The sequence below is a fragment of the Rhipicephalus microplus genome, chromosome 5 (genome assembly GCF_043290135.1).
Source record: "Rhipicephalus microplus isolate Deutch F79 chromosome 5, USDA_Rmic, whole genome shotgun sequence".
NCBI classification, from domain to species: Eukaryota; Metazoa; Arthropoda; class Arachnida; order Ixodida; family Ixodidae; genus Rhipicephalus; species Rhipicephalus microplus.
Window position 1 is genome coordinate 176,953,420 of NC_134704.1, and position 21,537 is coordinate 176,974,956.

Below are 21,537 nucleotides of genomic sequence, written 5' to 3' on the forward strand. Positions count from 1 at the left end.
TTCCGTCGGGGAACCTCGTGGGAAGGCGGGAGAAGATGGTCGGCGGGGCTGTGGAGAACGAGACTGGCGACGTTGGGGGGATGGAGAGAGGGAGTAGCGGTGTTCAGAAGCAGGTTTTTGGGCAAAATGGTCGCGGCGGGTCTCATGGCAATAGGCAGGATGTGCATAGAAGGGACGAGAGGACGGTTGTGCAGGAGGACCCCAGCGACTTCTGCAATGGCAAGAAATGTGCCCGATTCTGTGACACGAGAAGCATATCGGCTTGTCATCGTGTGTTCGCCATGCGGACGGATTACGGATTGTTGAGGCAGAGCCGGTGGGGAAGGGACGTGCAGGCGTGTATCGGGGCTGGTAGTCTGTGCGGGGAGGCGGTGAGATAGAGTGAATTCCCAAGCTGGTGATTTCCTGCCGGACGACTGCTTGAATGAGAGGCAACGTAATTGGCGGAGAGGGGTCGGGGGACGTTGGTCCCACCTTAGCTGAAGCAGCCGCTTCAAGCTCCCGCCTGACGATTCGCGTCAAGTTGTCACAGGTGTCTGGTGGATGATATGTGTCGAGACACGAGGACGTCGCAGTGGTGTTCGAGAGGCGCTGGAACTGATGGGAGATGCGTCTGCTTTTAGCTTGTTGGAACCGGCGGCATTCTTGAATGATCGCATCAACAGATGACACATTGTTGAATACCAACAAGTTGAACGCATTGTCGGCGATATCCTTTAGGATATGCACAACTTTTTCAGGTTCAGACATATTTTCGTCAGCTTGGCGGCATAGTGAAAGGACAGCCTGAATATAACCGATGTAGGGCTCCGTGGAAGATTGTGCGCGAGTCGACAACTCATTTTTCGCAGCTTCATGATGACCAGAGATGTTGCCAAAAAGCTCACAAATCTTTGCCTTGAAGCTGTCCCAGCTTGTTATGTCATGCTCGTGGTTATCAAACCAAACACGAGGGGTTCCGTCGAGATAAAAGATGACGTTCGCGAGCATAAGAGTGGGATCCCACCTGTAAGTGGCGCTGTTGCGTTCATAGAGGCGTAGCCACCTGTCGATGTCGGAACCCTCGCTGCCCGAGAACACGCCGGGGTCTTTGAGTGCGGGAAGCGTCACGAAAGTTGTTGCGGGCGCTGGATTGACGGGTCGAGCCGAAGGGGGAGCGACCGGAGAGGGTGTGGCCGAGTCTTGAGGGGTCATGTTGTAAACCGCGAGGGAGCGTCCGCTTCGGAGTTCCGTGGCGAGGACGAGGATCGCATAACTCCACCAAATATGTTACGGGAAGGAGACAGACTCAGAGGGGTAGTCACCGATGTATTTTCAGCCGGTTAGGCGAGCAGCGCCAGCCACACAGATTAGCTCGCGCCAGTCTATCTGCTTTCTCTTCTTTAACTGCATGCACTGGCACGTAGCAATATCTACACTATAAGCCACACACCACACAATGATCAAAACAACCTTCTTGAAAGGCCGCACTTGCTCGAAACACATTGAGCATACAGCCTCGTCTATCCGAGAGTCTAGGAATGCAACGCGTGGTGCTTGCAACCATTTAAATTTTCGAATGATAAAAATATTTGTCCCAAGACCCGCATTGCCAAAGAAATGAGCGCAAACAAAATTAAGCATCATAGTGAAAATTGCCGACTACTCAAACATCCTCAATTATGCGCATTAAACAAAAACTATCTCGAATCACGTCCCAAATTTGGCACGCTCAAAAACACCGTTCGTTTGATTTCACAGGCACGCGCTTGATTTTAAGACATCACAATCAAATGAGGGTGGCACGCCTAGCACTCATATGGTTATTTGAGTGCTAGGCGTGCCACCCTCATTTTTTATCAACAGTATGTATCCCTTCTCTTCATGTGCAGCCATCGCAAAGTGTTTCGTTCATTTTGTACTAAACCACAGCTTAGACTGCACGTGATTGCAAACGAAATGCAACCAACATTGATTAGGCCTAGCCTGCCATCCGGTACATTGTCACGGAAAGTTTGGATAGAATGTTAAGGGGGATGCGATTCTCAGAACGGTCTAAAATGGTCAAAAATCAATTTTTTTGTAAAGCTTATGTTCGGGGCGTTTGTACATCTGAGCACCTACTCTCAAATTGCTAGCGCTAAGTTCGGTCGGGAAACGCGATAAAATTGGCCTTCAATGCACCCCTGTAGCACTAAAATGCCCCCAGGGGGACGAAATTTGTTCTTCCCTTGCACGCCTTGTGCGTTGCGACAGAGCGAGCGCTGCCATCTTGGGCTTGATTTGAAGCTGTTTTCTTTGTGCACAATATACGCCATCTCAAAATGGTCTCGCTCAAGCTTAATGGCTGCCATCACGGGTTTTCTGAAGCTCAGTTTCTGGGAACCTTAGTTTCCAGATCGGCGATTGGCCCTCACCCGGCGCTCTTTGCAAGCGCACCTTTCCGAGTCTCCCATTTGCTGTGGCGACCGACGCGTCATCTTTTTCTTTCTTTGTGTTGCATTCGCTGCTGTGGCTGTCCATTTATGTGCATCTGCTCTTGCGATCATGCATGTTTCTCGACGCACCGTGTTTCCGCTTTGCACTGGTACTTTTTCACCGCGATCGAGACGCCTGGAGTCTGTCGTCTGAAACCATTGACGCGATGAGCTTTTGGAAGCCATAAAAAAACCGCCTTGGAACAAGAAGGCGCCGGCCACAAGTGCCCTTTGGCAGCTAGTTGCAGTCGCGGCTAGACCAGTTGGATCCGCCGGAAACTTTAATGACGCTGTTTACTGACGACACCGTGGGACCAAGTTCGACGAGTGATACACTTCAGATTGGTGCTGCGTACTGCTCAACGGCGGAGCAGGTGCAGCGATTTGAGAAATCGGCGCAAACGAAGACCGTTTTGTCGGGAAAGTCGGCTACCCGAAAGTACGACCTCCTTGGAGTCAGTCGCCATCCGATTTTCGGCAGCGCATACGGAGCCAACAAGCTCGAAGTTCAACGCGAGCACTGATAACACTGTAATCGGGGAACAGCGACAGCATGACGTGTAGCTGAAATTGAGGTAGACATCATCGCAAGCACGCGGAATGCCGTGCAAAAGAAAATAGGAGACGTTTTTGAGCCGTGTTGATGACTGAGGTAGCACCGACCACATCATTTTTTTATATATAAACTGTTTTTTTTTTTCCGAGCCACCTAAACGATGTATTTACAATGTATTTACAAGATTGCAACAGGAATTTTGTACTACAGCCATGACCCTCTGTGTCGGCAAAAGATACCTATTAAAAAATGTGCATTTTTTTGGGCATTCGTTTTCGAATGGATGCCCGATTTTCGGGAGATTTTCATGGTTCCGTAAGGGTCCGGAACACAGCAACTTATTTCCCAGGGCAGCAAGCTGTCTAACAGCTTGTCATTTGAACCTCATACCCCATGGCTTTTCCAGAACTCCTCAACAGCTTGTCATGGTGGAGTTCTGATAATGCTTTCCACATTAGAAATGATTCCAAGGGTGGAATAAGGCACATGTTGTTTTGTTTTGCAGGGGAATAGATGAAGAACATGTGTATCAAATTTGTGATAGAAGTTCCTTATAAAAAATTTTGCAGTGCATGTGGAAATTTCAGATGCAATTTTCTCAGCTTCACATTTTTTTTCCCAACCTGACCAGCCTTACGGAACATTCCATCATGTTTTTGTGCAGCAATTTTTTTTATATATACTATTGAACTCCTAAGAAACAGAACTATGCTATCCTATTTGTTGTGGCTAAGAAGGACATATGAAATGTTATGAACGATAATGTGAGCTAATTAAATTTCAAACTTGTGGAGGATTGAGACAAATAAAAAAATTTATATGATGATGTATATCAGTGACAATATAAATGGCATAGCTCCACATGGCAGGTCTTTGGCTACAGCTACATCCTAAACAGAACCTAAAAATATTGGAGGAAAGTGCCTTAACGACCCGTAAGAAATTGCGCAATGAGACTTCTATTATGCTCTCACAATTTGATAACTAGTTGGTGTACATTAAAACTAATTATATTTTTGAAAATAGGAGGAACAAATACATATACACACCTAACTTTATTACAGCATCTCCGGTAATAAAAATTTTCATTTCAAGACGAGCGTCTCGCCTTAAGATTCAGCGTCCAAAAGGTCACACTTAACACCTGTGCCAAGAACAATGTGCGTTATAAAAAGTTTGCATTCACAGCCAGGATATCAATAAGGACAAAAAGCTGCCAAACTTATGCAAGACCGCGCACTGGCAGCAAAAGTGAAAGCTCGCGTCATAAAGCCGTAAATGTTCTTAAATTTACAGAAGAGGTAGCGAACACGATGTTTGTAGCAAGCTCAAAAACTACAATGCTTTTCCTGGCAGGAGACTTTTTTAGCGAAGTTCATTATGAAGGGAACGCACGTGCTACTTTGAGCCACGCTTGGCAGGCAGCCGAAGCCACATCGGAGCTTGTGCAAAGGGTTATCCGTTGCCTTGGTCGTGGTCTCCTTTTTTCTTCTTTTTTTCTTTTTATTCCTCCCTCCGCCCTTCATTCGTTTGCTCGGCATCTCATCCTCCTCCATAATAACCTTGTGACTCGCTCCCCAGTGGCTCACCCAGCACGCCTCCTTTGAGACGCGCACTCACTTCCACGTGTCACAAATATTTTCTGGCAACCGCATTATAACTGGTCTCCCATTGTGCGGGGACTGCACAATAAGCAGTATGCTTATACATCGGGTTCTATGGGAGAAACGGTAGTCTAAAAAGACAGCATTATAACTGGATCTGCACTAAAAGTGGCAATGTTATAAGTGATCTATGGGTATGAGCAAGGGGACTCATACTTATAAACTGCACTTTGACAGCATATTAAGGTGAAAAACTTGTGAACACGTGCTACTACTAAAGCGAATGTTTGACAAGTGGACTCATTTTCTTCAAGGCTGCCTTGAAAAATTCGCCCCCTCCCCCCTCGCTTTATGCTGGAATTGATCACCGATTATATCCATCCATAGCAGTTTACATTATACCAGATTTCCTTCATAGAAGGCGTTTTCCGAATAATTGGAAAACTGGAAGTGATGTGCCCCAGTTCTTTGAAATTGAAGGGTGTTGTGACCTGGTGCTCACTTCAAAAGTTATTCAGTACGATAGAGCATTATCATAGTGAGTTGTCGTTGTTATTAAATGCACCATTTACACAGGCAATTTTAAATGACATGTTTTCATTTGAATGAGCTTTTTCTTCTTTCTTTACACGTTTCACTGCAGGCTGTTTTTTTTATATAGGATTTTTTTTTTTATTGACCTCCTGGCGCCTGTCATTTGCAGTAGGCACCATACTTCGCTTGTCACTAACGCTTGGCTTGTGTGCATCAGGCACATCTTGTGCAGTGGTGTAAAGTCATGATGTGACACTCTTTCATGCTAATGACCTGATGATAAATGGATGTTTTCTGGATGTTGGCCTTGTCTACCTACCGGTTTACAGTGCAGCAGCGTTCACGTCATGCACTCTAATGAGAATATTCACAGATAATTCAGACATGTTCGACTTCAAATTACGCTAAATCTTGTTTTATCTGCTCTAAAACAGACTTTTTGTGCTCTAAAAGTTGGTTCAAATCGTAAACTGGCTGGATCACCACTGAATATGGCATTACTGTTGTTTCTGTCACAATGAACGTGCCGAGACTCCTCTGTCTGGTGAATTAGTTGTTCCTGCACGCTGTGCAAGGCAGAAAGCACACTTATGGATCAATAAAGTGGAATGCTAGGCCAGTTGGTTCAACACAATGTGGAAATATGTGAACACACAAGGTAGAAGGAAGGACGCACTTGACAGGAAAAATGCTCAACTTACAACTGCAGTTTTATTAGAAAAAATTCATTGCGTGAGAACACGAATGCACATCGGCGATACGAGCCCATGTTTAAATGATCGACTCGGAGAACATGCGTCGACCTTGAAGGCTCTTGCAGGTGACATGTATTTGTCAATGCAGGGATTGTGGTGCAATCTGCAGTTTGGCAGCACGAGGATTCTGGGCAAATCAAAACTCCCAGAGAAATCCTAAAAGCAGTACAGATTAGGGCGAACGCAAGCACGTGTATCAGTGTGCCCTCGCTTCGATAAATAAAAAAGAGGTGTGTTTTTTTGAGAAGTTTAAGGAGATAAACATACTTTTTGTGGGGGTGGCTCCTTTTAGCGATAGTACATTGCGCCTGCCCATTTCGGTGTTCTCGTGCAATGCATTTTTTCTAATAAAACTGCAGTTGTAAGTTGAGCGTCTTTCCTGTTAAGAGCTTCCTTCCTTCTACCTTGTGCGCTCATATATTTCCTTATTACGCTTGAGGGTGTCACGGGTAGTGCGGTGCCACTTAGATTTCCAGTTGTTGTCAGGCTGCTCTCTACGTTAAAAAGACATTGCAAAGAAAAGAGATTTATTAAAACTTGTTATTGGGCTAGTTGATAATTACGAAACACTTAAAATATGGCCTTACCTCAGTACCAAAAAAACACTTTGTAAGCCAGTGAACACACAAAATGATAACGCGAATAGTGGTGCCACCTTTTCACCATGACATCCTAGACTTTTGATGCCATCTGCCAGGGCTTAAATTATTCTTCATTGGTAAAAAAAATAACTTGCATTATCTTAAGCTGTGAGACACAATTCAGCTATTGTGGCCAAAATATAGAACACACTCTGACCCTGACGTTTGTTAATAAGAGTGTGGTTGGCATTTTCGCTTTACTGTCGCACTTGACCATTGTGTTCTCCGACCAGGCACCACCACTTGGCCACAAGCGACCGCGCTCTCCGTCTCCATTTTCGCGGGCACCTGCGTGGTCCTCTCCACCTCGCATGCGGTCGCCTCCGCGGGACCTCTGGTCGGGAGGACCGCCACCTCGCAAACGCTCCCCCGAGCCTTTCCTTGACCCAGTCGCTCGGGACCTCTTTGTTCCGTCACCTGGACCAAGCGGTGCCTTCGAGCCTGGCCCTCGAGGACCTCAGGTCTGTTTATTAAGACCATCGTTTCGTGCCTGCCTAGGTGCCATTTTAGTTCAATCTGGCAGCCGTAGGGCTTTTTGCATTAATACCTAGAAGGAAATCTAGTGACACTGTGAAAATTTTCTTTAAGTAGGAGCTATGCCATCATAGGAATAGCGGGTATGTGTGTCTGAAAAAAATTCATAAACAGGGGTAGGTGTGCTTGAGCTGCTGTTTCGACTACTGTATTTGTGTTGCTCAAGGCTAGAACTGTTTTCCTTAACGCCGAGTGTTTATGCTCATACTCCCTCCTCCAGTCCAAAGAAAGAGGGGAGAGGGAAAGTGCGGATACGGGGGGTACTCGTGACTAATTGTGTGTAGGCAAAGGGGAACAGGTATTCTGTGATCAAAGGGCTGGGGTGAGGTCTAGATGTTTCTGAATCAGTGTTGTCAAAAAAAGTGTCACCTAACAATCCACTCAAATCTCAATATAACGAATGCAGATATAAAAAATTATTGGTTATAAAAAACTGCATGAAGAATAGCTCTGTCATAGAGTGAGTGCTACAAATATGTTTATAACAAATTTTCGGATATAGCGAAGTATTTTTGTGGCAGGTGTGGCTTTGTTATGATGAGGTTTGAGTGTAGTAGGTTTGAAATTCTTAGAACAAGGTTTGACTTCACTGGTTGTTATTTCGTGTATATAATATCGAATGGATTCAAGAGGCCCCTTAGAAACGCTAACACCTGCTGGCGGGAGTGTATTGAACTTGTGAATAAGGTGTGACGCTATATATTTGCTCGCTCTTGTGGACAGCAACTTTCACTGAAGTATGTAAAGTTTGAGGTTGTTGATGTTCTGAACTGCAACGTCAAAATGCTGGGCCAATGCTTTCAGTAAATTCTTTGCCGTGTCCGTGTTATTACCATTTAATCTAACATTAGCAGGCTGTCCCGTTTTGCCAATGTATTTGGAGAAGCAAGCAAACATGAGCCTGTTGTATGGTGCCAGAGATAATTCGTCTTGATTGAATTCATCTTAACGGGAGTTTAGCACTCTCAATAAATGGAACCTGAAAGTACCAGGAAAATATGTTCCTAGTCAGATATTTCATTTTGAGATGTTTATTTACCGAGTTTACTTCATACAATAGTCTTAACTTCAGGTAATCAAATGATTCGGTTAGGTAACAATCTATATTATTTTATTTATTTACGGATACTGTCAGCCCTAACATTGGGCTATTAGAGGAGTAGAAAAAAAAGTACACGAAAAAAATAGCGATCCTTCCAAGAACAGAACATAGTTAACAGATATAATCAGAAGTAACAAATTAAAGGACAAGAATGAAGTCATAAAAAAAAAACGCGACCGCTAAGGCAACCAAGAACTTAAACATTGAATGCACTAGAGCATGCAGATGCAAATAGAGCATTAGTAATTACAAACAAAGATATGTGCTAGGTGTTTTAAAAACATATCTTTGGATGAGCTTGAAACTGCTTCATCGCTCAACGAATTCTATTCATTGATAGCTCTTGGAAAAAAGCTATACTTAAAACAATCGGTGGAAACAGCAGGTGCAGGAATAAACATTCAATGGCGTTGTCTAGAAGTTTCAGTACGAAAAATATAGAAATATCCAGCATACCTTATATGAACACGGTTAATAATAATGAGGTAAAGATACTTGAGTCTTTCGTTTTTTGTCCTAGCTTGAATCGTGGGTAGCTCCACTAGAGCGCACAGTTGAGATGGGGAATTCGGCCATCAATATTTATTAAATATAAACCGGACTGCTAAATGCTGAATTTTTTTCAATTTTTGATATGTTTGTAATCGTGAATGGATCCCAGACCATTTTTGCGTATTCAATTATTGGTCTAATGAGCGTTTTGTAAGCTAAACATTTAGTTTCTTGTGTCGCAAACAGCAAATGGCGCCTGAGACTCCATAGGGCCCTAGTGGCATTCGCGCACACATAATCTAAGTGCTGATTCCAGCGAAGATCACTTGTAAAATTTAAACCAAGGTACTTATGTTGTTCAACTCTTTTTAGTTCATGATTATCAATGTAATAAGTATAATTTAAGTAATTTTTCTTCCTAGTGACTGTCATAACTACTGTTTTCAGGGGGTTCAGCACCATTTGCCATTCATCACACCATTTTTATATATTCTGTAAGTTTTTGAGTAATTTTATTTGGTCACTTATTGTGTCGACTTTGATGCAAATAGCCTTATAGAAACCCCAACTCCATTCAGAAGGTCATTTGTAAATAAAAGGAACAGAAGTGGGCCCAGGACACTGCCTTGGGGTACTCTCGACTTGACAGCTGAAACAGGAGACTTAGTGCCATTGATTTCCGCAAATTGCTGACGAGATTGAAAATAGGATAAAAACCACTTTGTGATAATAATATTTTGGAATGTAGCATCAATTTTCCCAAGTAATTTACTGTGAGACACTTTGTCGAAAGCTTTCCCAAAGTCCATAAATTATAATCATATCTGTCTGTGCATGTGAGTTAATATTTTTCGAAAGGTCATGGACTAATTCGATGAGCTGGGATGTTGTAGACAAACCCTGTCAAAACCCATCTTGGCAGTTAGATAAAATATTATGCTCACTCATACAGTTTAATACATGTTTCCAAATGATATGTTCAAGCAGTTTTGAGCAAATACTGATAATTGAAACACGCCGATAATTTGCTACATTGTCAGAACTGCCGCTTTTAGGAATTGGGATCACTTTAGCTATTTTCCACTCTTTGGGTAAGGAACCCTGGAGAAGGGAAGACATAAAAATTAATGCAAGATATTTGAAATTCCATTCAGCGTATCTGTACAGAAATACATTATGGATAGTGTCATGCCCAGGGTTTTTTTTTTTTTTTTCTTAAAGTTCAAATTGAGCAAGAGGTTGAAGACACCCTGTTCGGTAATTACCAAGTCCTAGGTGGCCTGTTAAATGGTGAAACAATGCTCGGCAAAATGCCATTATCAATAGTAAACACTGAAGCAAAGTATTCATTAAAACTCACAGTGGTGGGGAACTGCGCAACCTGACTTATTGAGCGAGCTTTCGTTGATGGGTTAACATATCTCCAAAATTTATCAGGTGCCTCCCTTAAGAATTTTGGGAGGGTTTTGCCAAAAACACTTTGTTTAGATTTTTTAAAAAGTAATTTAAAATCCTTTTCAAGATTACGAATGACTGATTGGTTTAGTACATTAGGATTAATTTTAATGTTCTCATGATTTCGTTTCAATTGCGTTTTTAATTATTTTCCTTGTTATCCAAGGACTTCTTTCACTAGTCTTCTTAATTAAGTTGCTTTAGTATAAAGCGTTCAATACAACACATTACCAAATTGGAAAAGTATTTCCGGAGATAATCTGGGCTCTGATTATTCTTTTAATACTCACAGAAACACTCATAGGAGTCTTCTAACAATTACAGTACCTCAACATCATCTGCTCTAACAAAGTTAAAAATATATTTTGAGGGATGATTGACAGCAGTGAGCAAAACAGTCAAGGACAGCCCTACCAGTTTGTGATCAGAAATACCATCACAAATTTCGCAGTCCCGGAGTGTGGGTAACAATTGATTAGACACTAAAACAAGGTCGAGGATGGATGAGCTTTGCGTACTGACTCTTCTTGAGTCGTTCACTACCTGGCTTAAACCAAAGCAGAAAGCCAGTTCAAGGAGTGCTTCACTATTTGAAATTTCTGTCGCTCCGAGAGAGTAGTAATTCCAGTTTATGCCTGGCAGGTTGAAGTCACCCAAAAGTATAATATTATCACTATGTTGCATATTGCTGTCCATAAAGCACCGAAGACTAGAAAGAATTTGGACTGGTGAATTTGGTGGCCTATATAAACCACCTATGTGGATTACGCGATTTTTAAAAAACACCTTAATCCACACTGTTTTATGTCATAAAGAACAGGAAGCACAGTAAACTTGATATTGTCACGAATCAGCAATGCGACCCCCCCTCCCCCCATCTCTACTATTTCGGTCTTTCCTAGCTATATTATAAGATTTCGGAGTTATCTCACTGTCCAATATGTCTTTATGAAGCCATGTCTCCGTAATCATCATAATGTACGGTTCATGTTAAAAATTAGCTCTTTAACATCCTCGACCTTACTTAAAATGCTTCTAGCATTCACATTGAATACTTTGAAGCATTCTTCTTCCAAAATTCAGGTGGAATCACTCTTTTGATAAGCACGACACTCGTAGCGCTCGTTCGTGTCTTCATTCTATGCATAAAGATCATTGTTGATTTAAATGTTATCACGTATTAGTTTAACCTTTGCTCCCTTTGACCGCTCCTCCTGCGAAGACGCCCAAAGACTTTTTTTTCGTATTTCAACAAATCCCTTAAAATGATCCTCGGTGACGCTTATGTTCGATCCCTTAAGCATGGAACAATGACCGAAGATTTTAGTTTTATTTCGGAAGTCAGCTAATCTGATGATTATGGGACGGTCTCTACTTTCAGTTCTTTTACCCAGGCAATGTATTCTTTCAATCGATTTTATTTTGAGTTTAAGAATGCTACTAAACACATCATCATTCACCTTTTTCATCAAAATTTCATCAGTTTCACGACCCTCTTCTCTAATGCTTCTTATTATTAGGTTATTTCGCCTGGATCTATTTTCTAGATCGTCTACGTTCCGGCTGAGCAAATCTATATTCCTGTCTCTTTCATTCAGATTGCCCTCAACATTGGTTAATCTGTTCTTGACAGTTTCAAATTCCTTCAGATTTTATTCTGTGGTTGACAGTCTAATATTCATTTGAACCAATCTTGCTTAAGAAGAGGCCTGTTTCTCTTCAATCTCAGAAAGTTTGCTCAACATTATTTTCTGTGTCTCAATAAGTTCCTTAATCATTTTCGCATTAGTAGCCCTGGGATTTTTTTTGACGTCTCCCGATAATGATAACAACATTCCTACCAAGAAAAAACATTCGCTGATACATTTCGTAACGGTATGTGGACACGGCAGCACGACAAGACAAAGGTAATTACTACGAATACCTTATTTCTTTTTACTAACCTGGATATATAAAGGGACGTCAGCCATCGTTGTCACGACTGTGCCACTGTGTCCACTGAAGACCGTCATTGTCGCTGCTGCTTTTAAATCCAATAACCAGGCATGCCGGTTCTTTCCTGGTGACGTCAGGGTGCCCGAGGATAATGCGCGGTAGGCACTATCCACGTGTATATTCAGCCACGACTGGCAAGGAAGTCTCCGCCCTTGGCTCTTACTACAGGGCCAATTTTTATTACTTCTTCTGCTGAATAATTGTCCTGCGAAAATGTAGCATGCCTTAGTGATTTAAATTGTTGTTGTGGCCGAAAAATTTGACATGTGAGAACTTGGTCAGCATATGCAACAATGCCTATTACATTACAAAAATGTGATTTCTCCTCAAAATTGCTTTTATGTGATTTTTCATATGCATTTCAACAATATGTATCTCTGTAATCTATCTTTTTTGTGTGTGTGGTTGTTTCACCTTTTTTGTTGTCAATTGAGCATCTTCATTCCCTGCATGCAACTGCATGCATTTCAGCCACCTTAATGCAGTAACATTACTGTTACAATGTGAAACCTAAGTGGTACTGTTATTTGAATGAAGAAGCAACTACGGTTGGGTACAAGTGCAAAACTCCAAGGTGTTTCTTCCTCACAAAGACAGATGAGCACAAGCCTGCACCAATAGGCATGCACTCTAGACTGACATCATGAGCGAGACAGCCTGTGACTCCGCCTTCGAAAAACGGTGAATGCATAAGCATGACTGTATCTTTAGTCACGGTCAGCTGCTCTGGGGCGGAGCCTTCTCGGGATTCTTGAGCTGAATCAGAGTATAGTTACGAGTACCCATCACGTGTGACCGACCATACTTGCTGCCAAAGACTAAAATAAGTGCAGATCATCACCTTCTCTGCCATTTTGTGTGTTTTTGTCCAAAAATTCTTGCCCAATGGTGGCTGATGCAAGTGTTTCTGCGAACGGCTGCAGCCTAGCATGCTTGAGGACTATGCGGAGCGTCGTGGTCCTGGCAATAGCTCTGGCGGGATGCCAGATCCGACATCAGTGGCTGCCACCCTGGAGACCATGATCCAGCTGCAGCAACGGCTGCTCAGCAACATAGGGCCCCAGCAGGGTTCTGGCGGAGGAGGTATGATGGGGGCCTCGTCTGGCTACCGCGACGAAGGCTATGGGAACATAGCACGGAGTCTCCAGGACATGGACCTGCAGAAGAGCCTGCAGCAGTTGAGACAGAGCCAGCGGTACAATGTGAGTAGTGCTATGGAGCCATGGGGTTTCCCACACGAGTCATGTGAGCTTATCCCAGTGCTATAGTCGTTTAGTTGGTACATCGGTCTGCCTGATTTATCACTTTGAATTGAGAATGATGTACTGCTTGCATGCCATTGTTACACTGCCTTACCATCAGGTGCCCCTCAACAGCCTGACAAGTGAAGAGTCTCTAGGATGTGTTAAGCAGTAGATAAAACAACCTGACTACAGTCTAAACCCATAATAATGAAATTACCCTGCAATGAAATCCTTGTGACAAATGATGTATATTTCTACACCTGGTGAACACGCATAGTATTCAATGCACACTATGTTTCTCGGCAAGAAAATATTTCTATGCTGCAATGCTGCAACAGTGAAAGTTAACGTAGCATTTCTCCTCATATTATCCATTTGTACTAAGGTCACCGAACTCCGGAATTCGCTCAACTAGATTTGCCTCATAATTGAGTTGCATACAGTACCACTGCAGTGTGCTTCCATAGGTGTCGCCATCTTTGTGTACAGAGTTGTCGCAGTGCCAGAGGTTGGAGGCGTTCAGTATTATCATAGTCACCACATTCCTTGTATAGACTGCCTTTTTTTTTCATGTGCATTCCTGTGCACATAATAAAACTGTCAAGAATGGAGACACAGCTCGCTGTGCATCTTTTGCCATTGGGCTGCAATATGAAAGGGGGGGGGGGGGGGGTTATATAATGGTTCATTTTATCCGAAACTCTGTTGTACGTGGGTCCGTTATAATGAGCGTAGACTGTAGGAACCACTAAAGACGAGAGTTGGGAATTGCCTGAAGTTTTCGTGTTGTGCCATTCTGTCTCCAGAAGAGATTGTAGCAAGCATCCTACCTTAAGGAAGAAGAGAAAGAATAATTAGCTCTGGGAGTGTAGAACAACTCCTCCCAACTCTACCTCAAGCAAGTGGGAGAGGTCCCTCAGGAGCTCACTTCTCGCCGACCAGCAATGGGCCGTCCAGCAGGCCCACAAAGCGGCCGCCAGGTACTCCCTGTTGGTCCCTACGTGGGAGACGCCCGCTACGCGCTAAGCGCGTCCTGCAGCACTGAAATAAAGTTTTTTCATTCCATTCCATTCCCTTGTAAAGAAAGCACCAAGAATTTAAGTCAAATAAGCGCTGGTGTTAAAAAAAAAAAGCAGAATGCTTTGCTACCCTGCAGAGTGTTATACCGGAGAAGGTTTATAAGATCTTAGACAGAGTGGCCTTATTCATGACCACTACTCCTAAAGGCATTCATTCACAAATCCACATTCAAACAATATTGAGCATTGCAAATAAAAGGGTCCGAATTTCATCTCATCCACAGATTTTTTTTGTTTAGCTCCTTATGACAAGTTGTTACATGGCTATGAGGGCAGTTCATTAAATACAGTCAACTGCCGATTTTTCAGACATGCCCGATAATTCGGACATCTTCGCGGCACCGCCACAAGCCCCATAGAATCAATGTGTAAGGAAGTCTGAAATTTCGGACGCTCGAACTCCCCGGAGTCCAATTTTCCGGACTTTTTGACGCGATGGAAGGTCGGAAACCACCACTGACCTCCAGTGGAAACCACCACAACTGCATCACACGCGATTACGATTGCATAAATGTGCGCGACGGTCTACTGTGGCGGCATCTGTTGCTTGGACTCATTGATCGTTAACAGAGAAGCACACACGGCCTCCGAAATTTCTAACACTCGCCGTGTTTATCGTGTAAGGGTGCTTCGCTGATAATAGAAACTATCCACATGAAATTTTTTGATGCCAATAAAGTTCCTTTTGCTTTAGCGCTCGTTATCGTGCGTGCCACTCTGGCTTGCCGCGCAGCGCTTTCACGAAGCGTTTCACCACTTCGAACTAGGACTAACCGTCACACAACAATTTGGTCTGGCCACGCTAGCTATCTTGAATGTCTACCAGCGCCACCTCTGGAGTACCCGAGGCACCGTCGCGCCGTTTTGTTTACGCAGCCCACATGGTGTTTGGCTAGCCTAGTGCGTGGTTGTGCGATCATGTGAAGTGTGCTCTTCAACACTAAGCCTGGGTGCTTCGACGCTCGTCAGCAAACTCCTTTGTTCACATCGTGAGGATTTCGCTTGCCTGCGATGGCCCCACTCCGCCTTCGTCGTCCTCGCTGATGGCATCGAAGCGCGGAAAACAGTACCGTCGGTTAACGATGGAGAAGAAAGCCGCCATTATTAAGTTAGTGAAGAGTAGCCGATCGCAGGCTGTCGTGAGCAAGGAGTTTGGCATTTCCAAGCAAACAGTTTCCGATTTCCCGAGGAACAAAGACAAGATCTTGGAAGCGGCCGAAAAACCGTCTGGTGCGCAAAAGCCACTGCAGCTCTAACACCGGCTGCCCTGACGGCTGCATGCATTTTTTTTAACGGCTCTTTTCAGAGCCACCCCACTGATGCTTTGGCAGAGTTCCGGAAGTCTTGTTCTTCGACCTTGACCCTCTTGATCGGAGAAATATCAATGAAATGGTGCGTTTTTTGCTTGCATTGAAAGTTGTCAGTAAAATAATGCGTTTTTTTTTTTACTTGCGTTCATTTTTTTGGACTGCCCGAATTTTCGGACAGTTTTTCGCTCCCTAGAGGGTTCTAAAAATGGGCAGTTGACTGTACTTAGCCTCACTGCGAGATCGCGACGCTATCGCATGAGACATATACTGACAGTGAGTACGCTGTCTTAAAAGTCCAGTTGAATCTGCCTCGCGGTTTCATTTTGACTGCTTAAGGAAGCAGTGGATTATTTGGTGTTCATTAAAAATGGAAAAAGAGCAATTGATTCAATTATTGTTTTTGGAAGGGATATGGTGTGACTAGATGCAGTCTACGGTGAGTTTTCTCCTTCGATGGTAACCATCAAAAATTGGTTTAACGAGTTTAAACACGGTCACACTTCAGTTTTTGATGAGCCCCGCTTAGCGTCCCACAAACGGCTACCACGGCCAATAATGACAAAGATCCTTGACCTCGTATTGTCAGACCCCTGACTGAGGGTGCGCGAGACAGTAGGAATCTAAAAAGACTGTGTGGGACATATCTACATGAAATATTGGGCATGAGAAAGCTATCCACACGATGGGTGCCGCATTTGCTCACTCCAGACAAGCGCATCTGTGAGACCACTTCAGAGCAGTGTTTGAAGCTGTTTAAGCATAACCCGAAAAAGTTCCTGCATCGTTTTGTGACCGTTCACTAAACATGGATCTACTGGCACACACCAGAGACCAAAAAATTGTCGCCAGAGACCAAACACTGACACCAGAGATCAAAAAACTGTTGAAACAGTGCACTGCAGGCGAAGAACCTGCTCCAAAGCAGGCAACGACTGCTCCATCAGCCATAAAGATGATGGCCACCATTATCTGGGATTCTCAAGGTGTGATCCTCGTCACCTACCTTGAGAAGGGCCAAACGGTGACGGAATTCTATTATGCTGAATTACTGACCCAGTTCTCTTATACTATGACAACGCGCCAGCTCGCACCTGCGTCGCCACGGCCAAGTAGATAAAACTTGGCTACGAAATCGTGCCCCATCCAGCGTATTATCCAGATTTGGTTCTGAGTGATTTCTTTCTGTTTCGCAACTTGAAAAGTCACTCCCCAGACAAAAATTTGAGCCAAATAAAGAAGTTATTGCCGCCACAGACGCCTACTTTGCAACTCGTGGGAAAACCAGTTTTTCTGGTGGGATCAAAAAGTTGGAGGACCGCTAGGTCAAGTGTATAGAGTTGAAAGGGGAGGAGACTATGTAAAGAAATAAATCGACACCATTAAAAAAAAAGTTTTTTTTTTTTAAGAGTGGTTGTACTGCCCCCTTATTTCACTTAGAGAACTTTTTTTTGGTGTTTCGCGAGATTCATTGAGGGGAAGTTTCGGGGGGGGGGGGGGGGTGAGCAAATCTTGTCAGAAAGGGTTGTGAGACTAGAATGGCAAGGGTTGGTAGAGAAGCCTGAGCTGTTCTCTCAGTTTGCACCACTTGCTTCCCCAATTTTTTTCCCTTTTTGCTCTGCAGGTTGGTCCGTCCCCTCCGCCATATGGGAGTGGCAGCACATCAGCAAGCTCTTCTCGGGGCCTCCAGTCTGGTGCTTACATGGACAGCTCACCATCACCTTTCCGCGAGAGCCGTTCCAGCTTTCAGGGAGGCGCGGGTGATGGCTTTGGTGGCAAGCGGGCCTCATACGGAGGAGCTGTAAGTGGTCCAACTACTTTTCTCCATTGCGTCACAGTTAAGAAGTCAGATAAAAAGGCTAGTGTCAGACAGTCAAATAAGAAGGCTACTAAGAAGACTGCTAAGAAGTCAGTCAGATAAGAAGGCTAGGGCAGTGTCAACAGTACTTCAAGGTTGCCGAAACTGAATCCAATTTGTATATAGTATGCGAACTTTCTTCAACTTCATTTTCTATTTCGCTGTGCTTTAGTTTTTCAATTGCCTCTTGTGTTTTTTACTCCTTGCTGCGATTGTCGACTGTGTAATCTCATTGAACTTCAGCAAACCTGTGTGGTGATACAGGGGAATGCAGAACATTTCAGTGACTAAAGCATTAGCTTTCCATTGAAACTCCTTGCAGGCGTAATTCACAGCATAATTCACATATAAAACTTTCATGCACCGTTACCCTTGCAAGGAGGTGCTGCTGTCCAAAATTTATCATTATAAACTGCAAGTACTGTACATGGAAGTGGTGGGGCATGGTCGAGCTACCAGAGCTCACCCGCAGAAAAAGCCTCTCAGGCTGAGTGAGGCCTCAGATAACAACAGCCCTTTTATTTACTCACTGCCTCTTTGTATGCATTTGGAGGGTGCCACCATGAATCGATAAATTTTTAAGAATCTGTCCAGTACGAGCAGAGAAATTTGTCGCGCGCTGCAAACGCATTCTTTCTTCTCCCGTCCTCACAAAAGCGCTGGAAGCTAAGCAGGAAGGGATGGCAGGGGCAAAAAAAAAACAACAACAACATGTCACGCACGCATCGTGACCTTCAGCACTGTTTTCTTATTTTCATTTTTCTTCGAATACACGACTTTTTCTGTGATTATGTGCGCATGCGTGGACAAATAGCGGCCTCCCACGGCGGTCCTTGTAACAACCGAGCACACCATGTTCAAATCAGCCAATGGCTGATAGGTGGCCTTCTACGAGTGATTTTTGAGCATATTCCATCATTTGTAGAGAATAGAAAGGAATTTTCGGCTAACTTCGATAATTTATTGTGAATTCCAGACCACGTGCTGGGCTATAATATTTAGCTCACATGTTCTTGGGAGCCCCTACTACTGACGGGCAACGTTTTCTGACCATATTCAAAAAGTGTTGCAGAACCCCTTTAATTAAGTGCTTTCATAGCTTAGCACCTCTTCACTACAGTGAAATTGTTTTCACAGGAGTTCACTTGCGGACTAATATACATCTATTCATTCAATACAGTGTAAGTAAAAAGTTGATATAATACAGAAGGAGGTCCCAAAGTAAAAACTGTCAGGGGGACTTCCTGTAAATTCATGTTATGGTGACCTCGCTCCTAACTGCAGCGGACGATCACCGCGGGTTCACGCTTAGCGAGCCACAGGGCCGCTACTCCGTTTACTCGCGTGTAGCGCACCGCTCCGCGCGCGCTCAACTGATAAGGCGTTTAGCGCGGCGCGGCAAATAGACAGTGTTCTAATGTAACAGTACACAACACTTTATTGCCTCTGGCGGCACCCCGAACAACAGCACAACGTCCGCTCCCGGGACGCGGGTAGCAAAGGCACCCGCACGCGGACGTTCACAATAAGGGGAAAACCGCGAGCACGTCGCAGCTGGCAATGGCGAGCTTTGACACGCCGGTCAGGAAAAGGTCCCTCGCGGCTATGCTGCGCACTCTCACGATGGCCACTGGGCCTGGTCGCGAGTGTTAGGGCAAACCTCGTACGCGCTGGGCCTACGGCAAGTGCGGCTCGTTGTGGTACGACCACTTCAAGCACTAGGCACCGCTGTGGGCTTAGCGTACGCTACCGAAGCTAACACTCAAGTAAACACGCCTGCCGAGGTGCCCAAGGCCACCCCAGGCAGGCTGCAGTCCGGCGATTCCCAAAGGGGACGCGGACGAAGGAAAACACGTGCTTACCCGGCGCCGACCAACGGAGAAAAGAGCGCTCCCTCGGCGCGCGCAGTGGCGCGCGCCGTGCCCGCACGTGGCGCCATCTATCGCCACGTGGTGTTAACAGAGCAGGAAAGCGAAAGGGTGTGGCCGTGTGGCGGAATGCCCGCGAAATGGTCGCAGGCGCGCCTCAGATCCCCACATCCTCCTCTCCTTAATTCACCCTATATACCGGTCTGCAAAGGCAGCCGGTCGTCGCCCATGCATGCAAAGGCGTCATACAATGGGCAACAGCTAGCCTCAGCCTCGCTCTGCAACTGCTGCTGAAGAAAAAAAATAAACAACACAAGAATACACTTGACAAATACAAGGGCTCCGCGGAAGAGGGGTAACGGGAGTTCATGATGCTCACGCAAGAGCGCGTTCACGGCTCGGAGGGGCAGCGTCACGTAATGTCTGACTTGGGTGATTGCGTGGATGCGAGAGTTCAAGGGGAGGGTCCTGGTTGAGGCCCTCATGCGAGGAACGGGCTCACCTTCGTCTCGTCGATGTTGACGACAGCCCTGAGAGTCCGACGAATGCCGCCTTGGTGGAGGTTCGGATGGACCTCGCTGCGACAGCCGGCCCTTCTGTTGGAATAATGGTCGCCAAATATACTGGCTTCGGCGTCGGTCGAGTCGTGCAGAGCGTCTGCGACAGATGGCCTCGTGCAGGAGCCTCGTGCAGGTCTCCGAACACCTCCAGAGTCCAAAGTGGTGTAGGGGTCGGTGACTTCCTAAGTTGTCGCCACACGCACACACACACACGCACACACACCTCCGATGGTCGGGTCTCTCCAAACGCGCACCGCAAGGGAAGCGCAGAGTGTCATTTGTCCCCTCTCCCCACGCTAAAGCACCAATTCAAATCCCCTCCTCCAGCGAGAAGAAAAAAAAGAAAACACTGAAAAACATCAAGTAAACAACAACACTCAAATGACAATCAGCAGCAGTAACTGGGCGGAACAGACTTCTTTGCAAGCACTGGCTGTAAAGAAGTTAGCTAACTGAGACTAGAAAGTAAAAATGAGGGCCTTCGGTTGCGGAAATAAGCCCGCCGTCCGGCGCGAAATCACTAAGGTGACCGCTTCCTCAGATTATACCGGTGCGTGGTCCGAATGCGGTCCGCCGCGCCGGGTGTGCGCCGTTGCTTGCGCGAAGAGCCACTGGGCGCTGGCGCAGGCTCGTCAGACCTCGACGCAAAGGCTTTCAGGTCTGCGATGTGGGCACGGCTGAGTTTTCCCGAAAGCGGGTCTTTCAGCAAGTACGCGAGTGGAGTCCAAGCTTTTTCCACTCGGTACGGACCAAGCCACTTTGGAGCGAGCGAAGTTGAGAAACCCTTGCTCGCGTCGCTAAGAGCGTGGTTGCGCTTCAGGACGAGGTCACCCACCTTAAATGAAAGGTGGCGACGTTTTCGGTCGTACTGGGCCTTTTGCTCGGCCCTGGCCGATGCCAAACTTTGCCTCGCTCTACTGAGAGCTCGACAAAGCCTGTCCCGAAGTGTGGAAGCGTAAGCAGAACAGTCTGCCGGTTCTTCCTCGTCTCCGAGCTGGCATTGCATGACACTGGTCACCGGATTTGCCAACTCCCTTCCGAAATTAAGGAAGGCGGGAGAGAAACCAGTAGAGCGACTCTCGGAGGTTCGGATTGCAAACGCGAGTTCACTCAAATGGTCTGCCCAGTCCCTTTGACTTTCGGCAAAGGCCGCCAACATCGGTTTGAGCGTACGATTGGTTCGCTCCGTCAAATTGGACTGGGGATGGTAGGGCGAAGTGGTGCAGTGATCTATTCCTAGGGAACGGCACGTATTACCAAACACCCGAGCGGTGAAATACGACGCATTGTCCGTGATCAATCTTTTCGGAAAGCCGAACCGACAAAACACTTCCTGTAGCCTCTCTAGCACCGCTCGCGCTGTCACTTTCCGCAGCGGAAACAGCTCCACCCATTTGGAAAAATGATCAACAACTACCATCAGATGTATGAACCCCTGCTTACTCCTGGGGAACGGCCCCATTAGATCGCAGGTGGCTACTTGCCACGGACGCTCAC

The 21,537-nt window shown here is 45.3% G+C and overlaps 1 protein-coding gene across 2 annotated transcripts in view; it reads left to right on the forward strand.

Moving 5' to 3' along the window:
* Window positions 1-21,537, forward strand: part of LOC119174107 (uncharacterized) — a 76,313-nt gene that overhangs the window by 45,856 nt on the left and 8,920 nt on the right. For both annotated transcript variants that reach the window (XM_037424912.2, XM_037424913.2), the window contains exons 11-13: window positions 6,780-7,007; window positions 13,048-13,326; window positions 17,379-17,555. In XM_037424912.2, coding sequence (XP_037280809.1) covers window positions 6,780-7,007; window positions 13,048-13,326; window positions 17,379-17,555 — 684 coding nt within the window. The remainder of the gene's footprint in view (window positions 1-6,779; window positions 7,008-13,047; window positions 13,327-17,378; window positions 17,556-21,537) is intronic.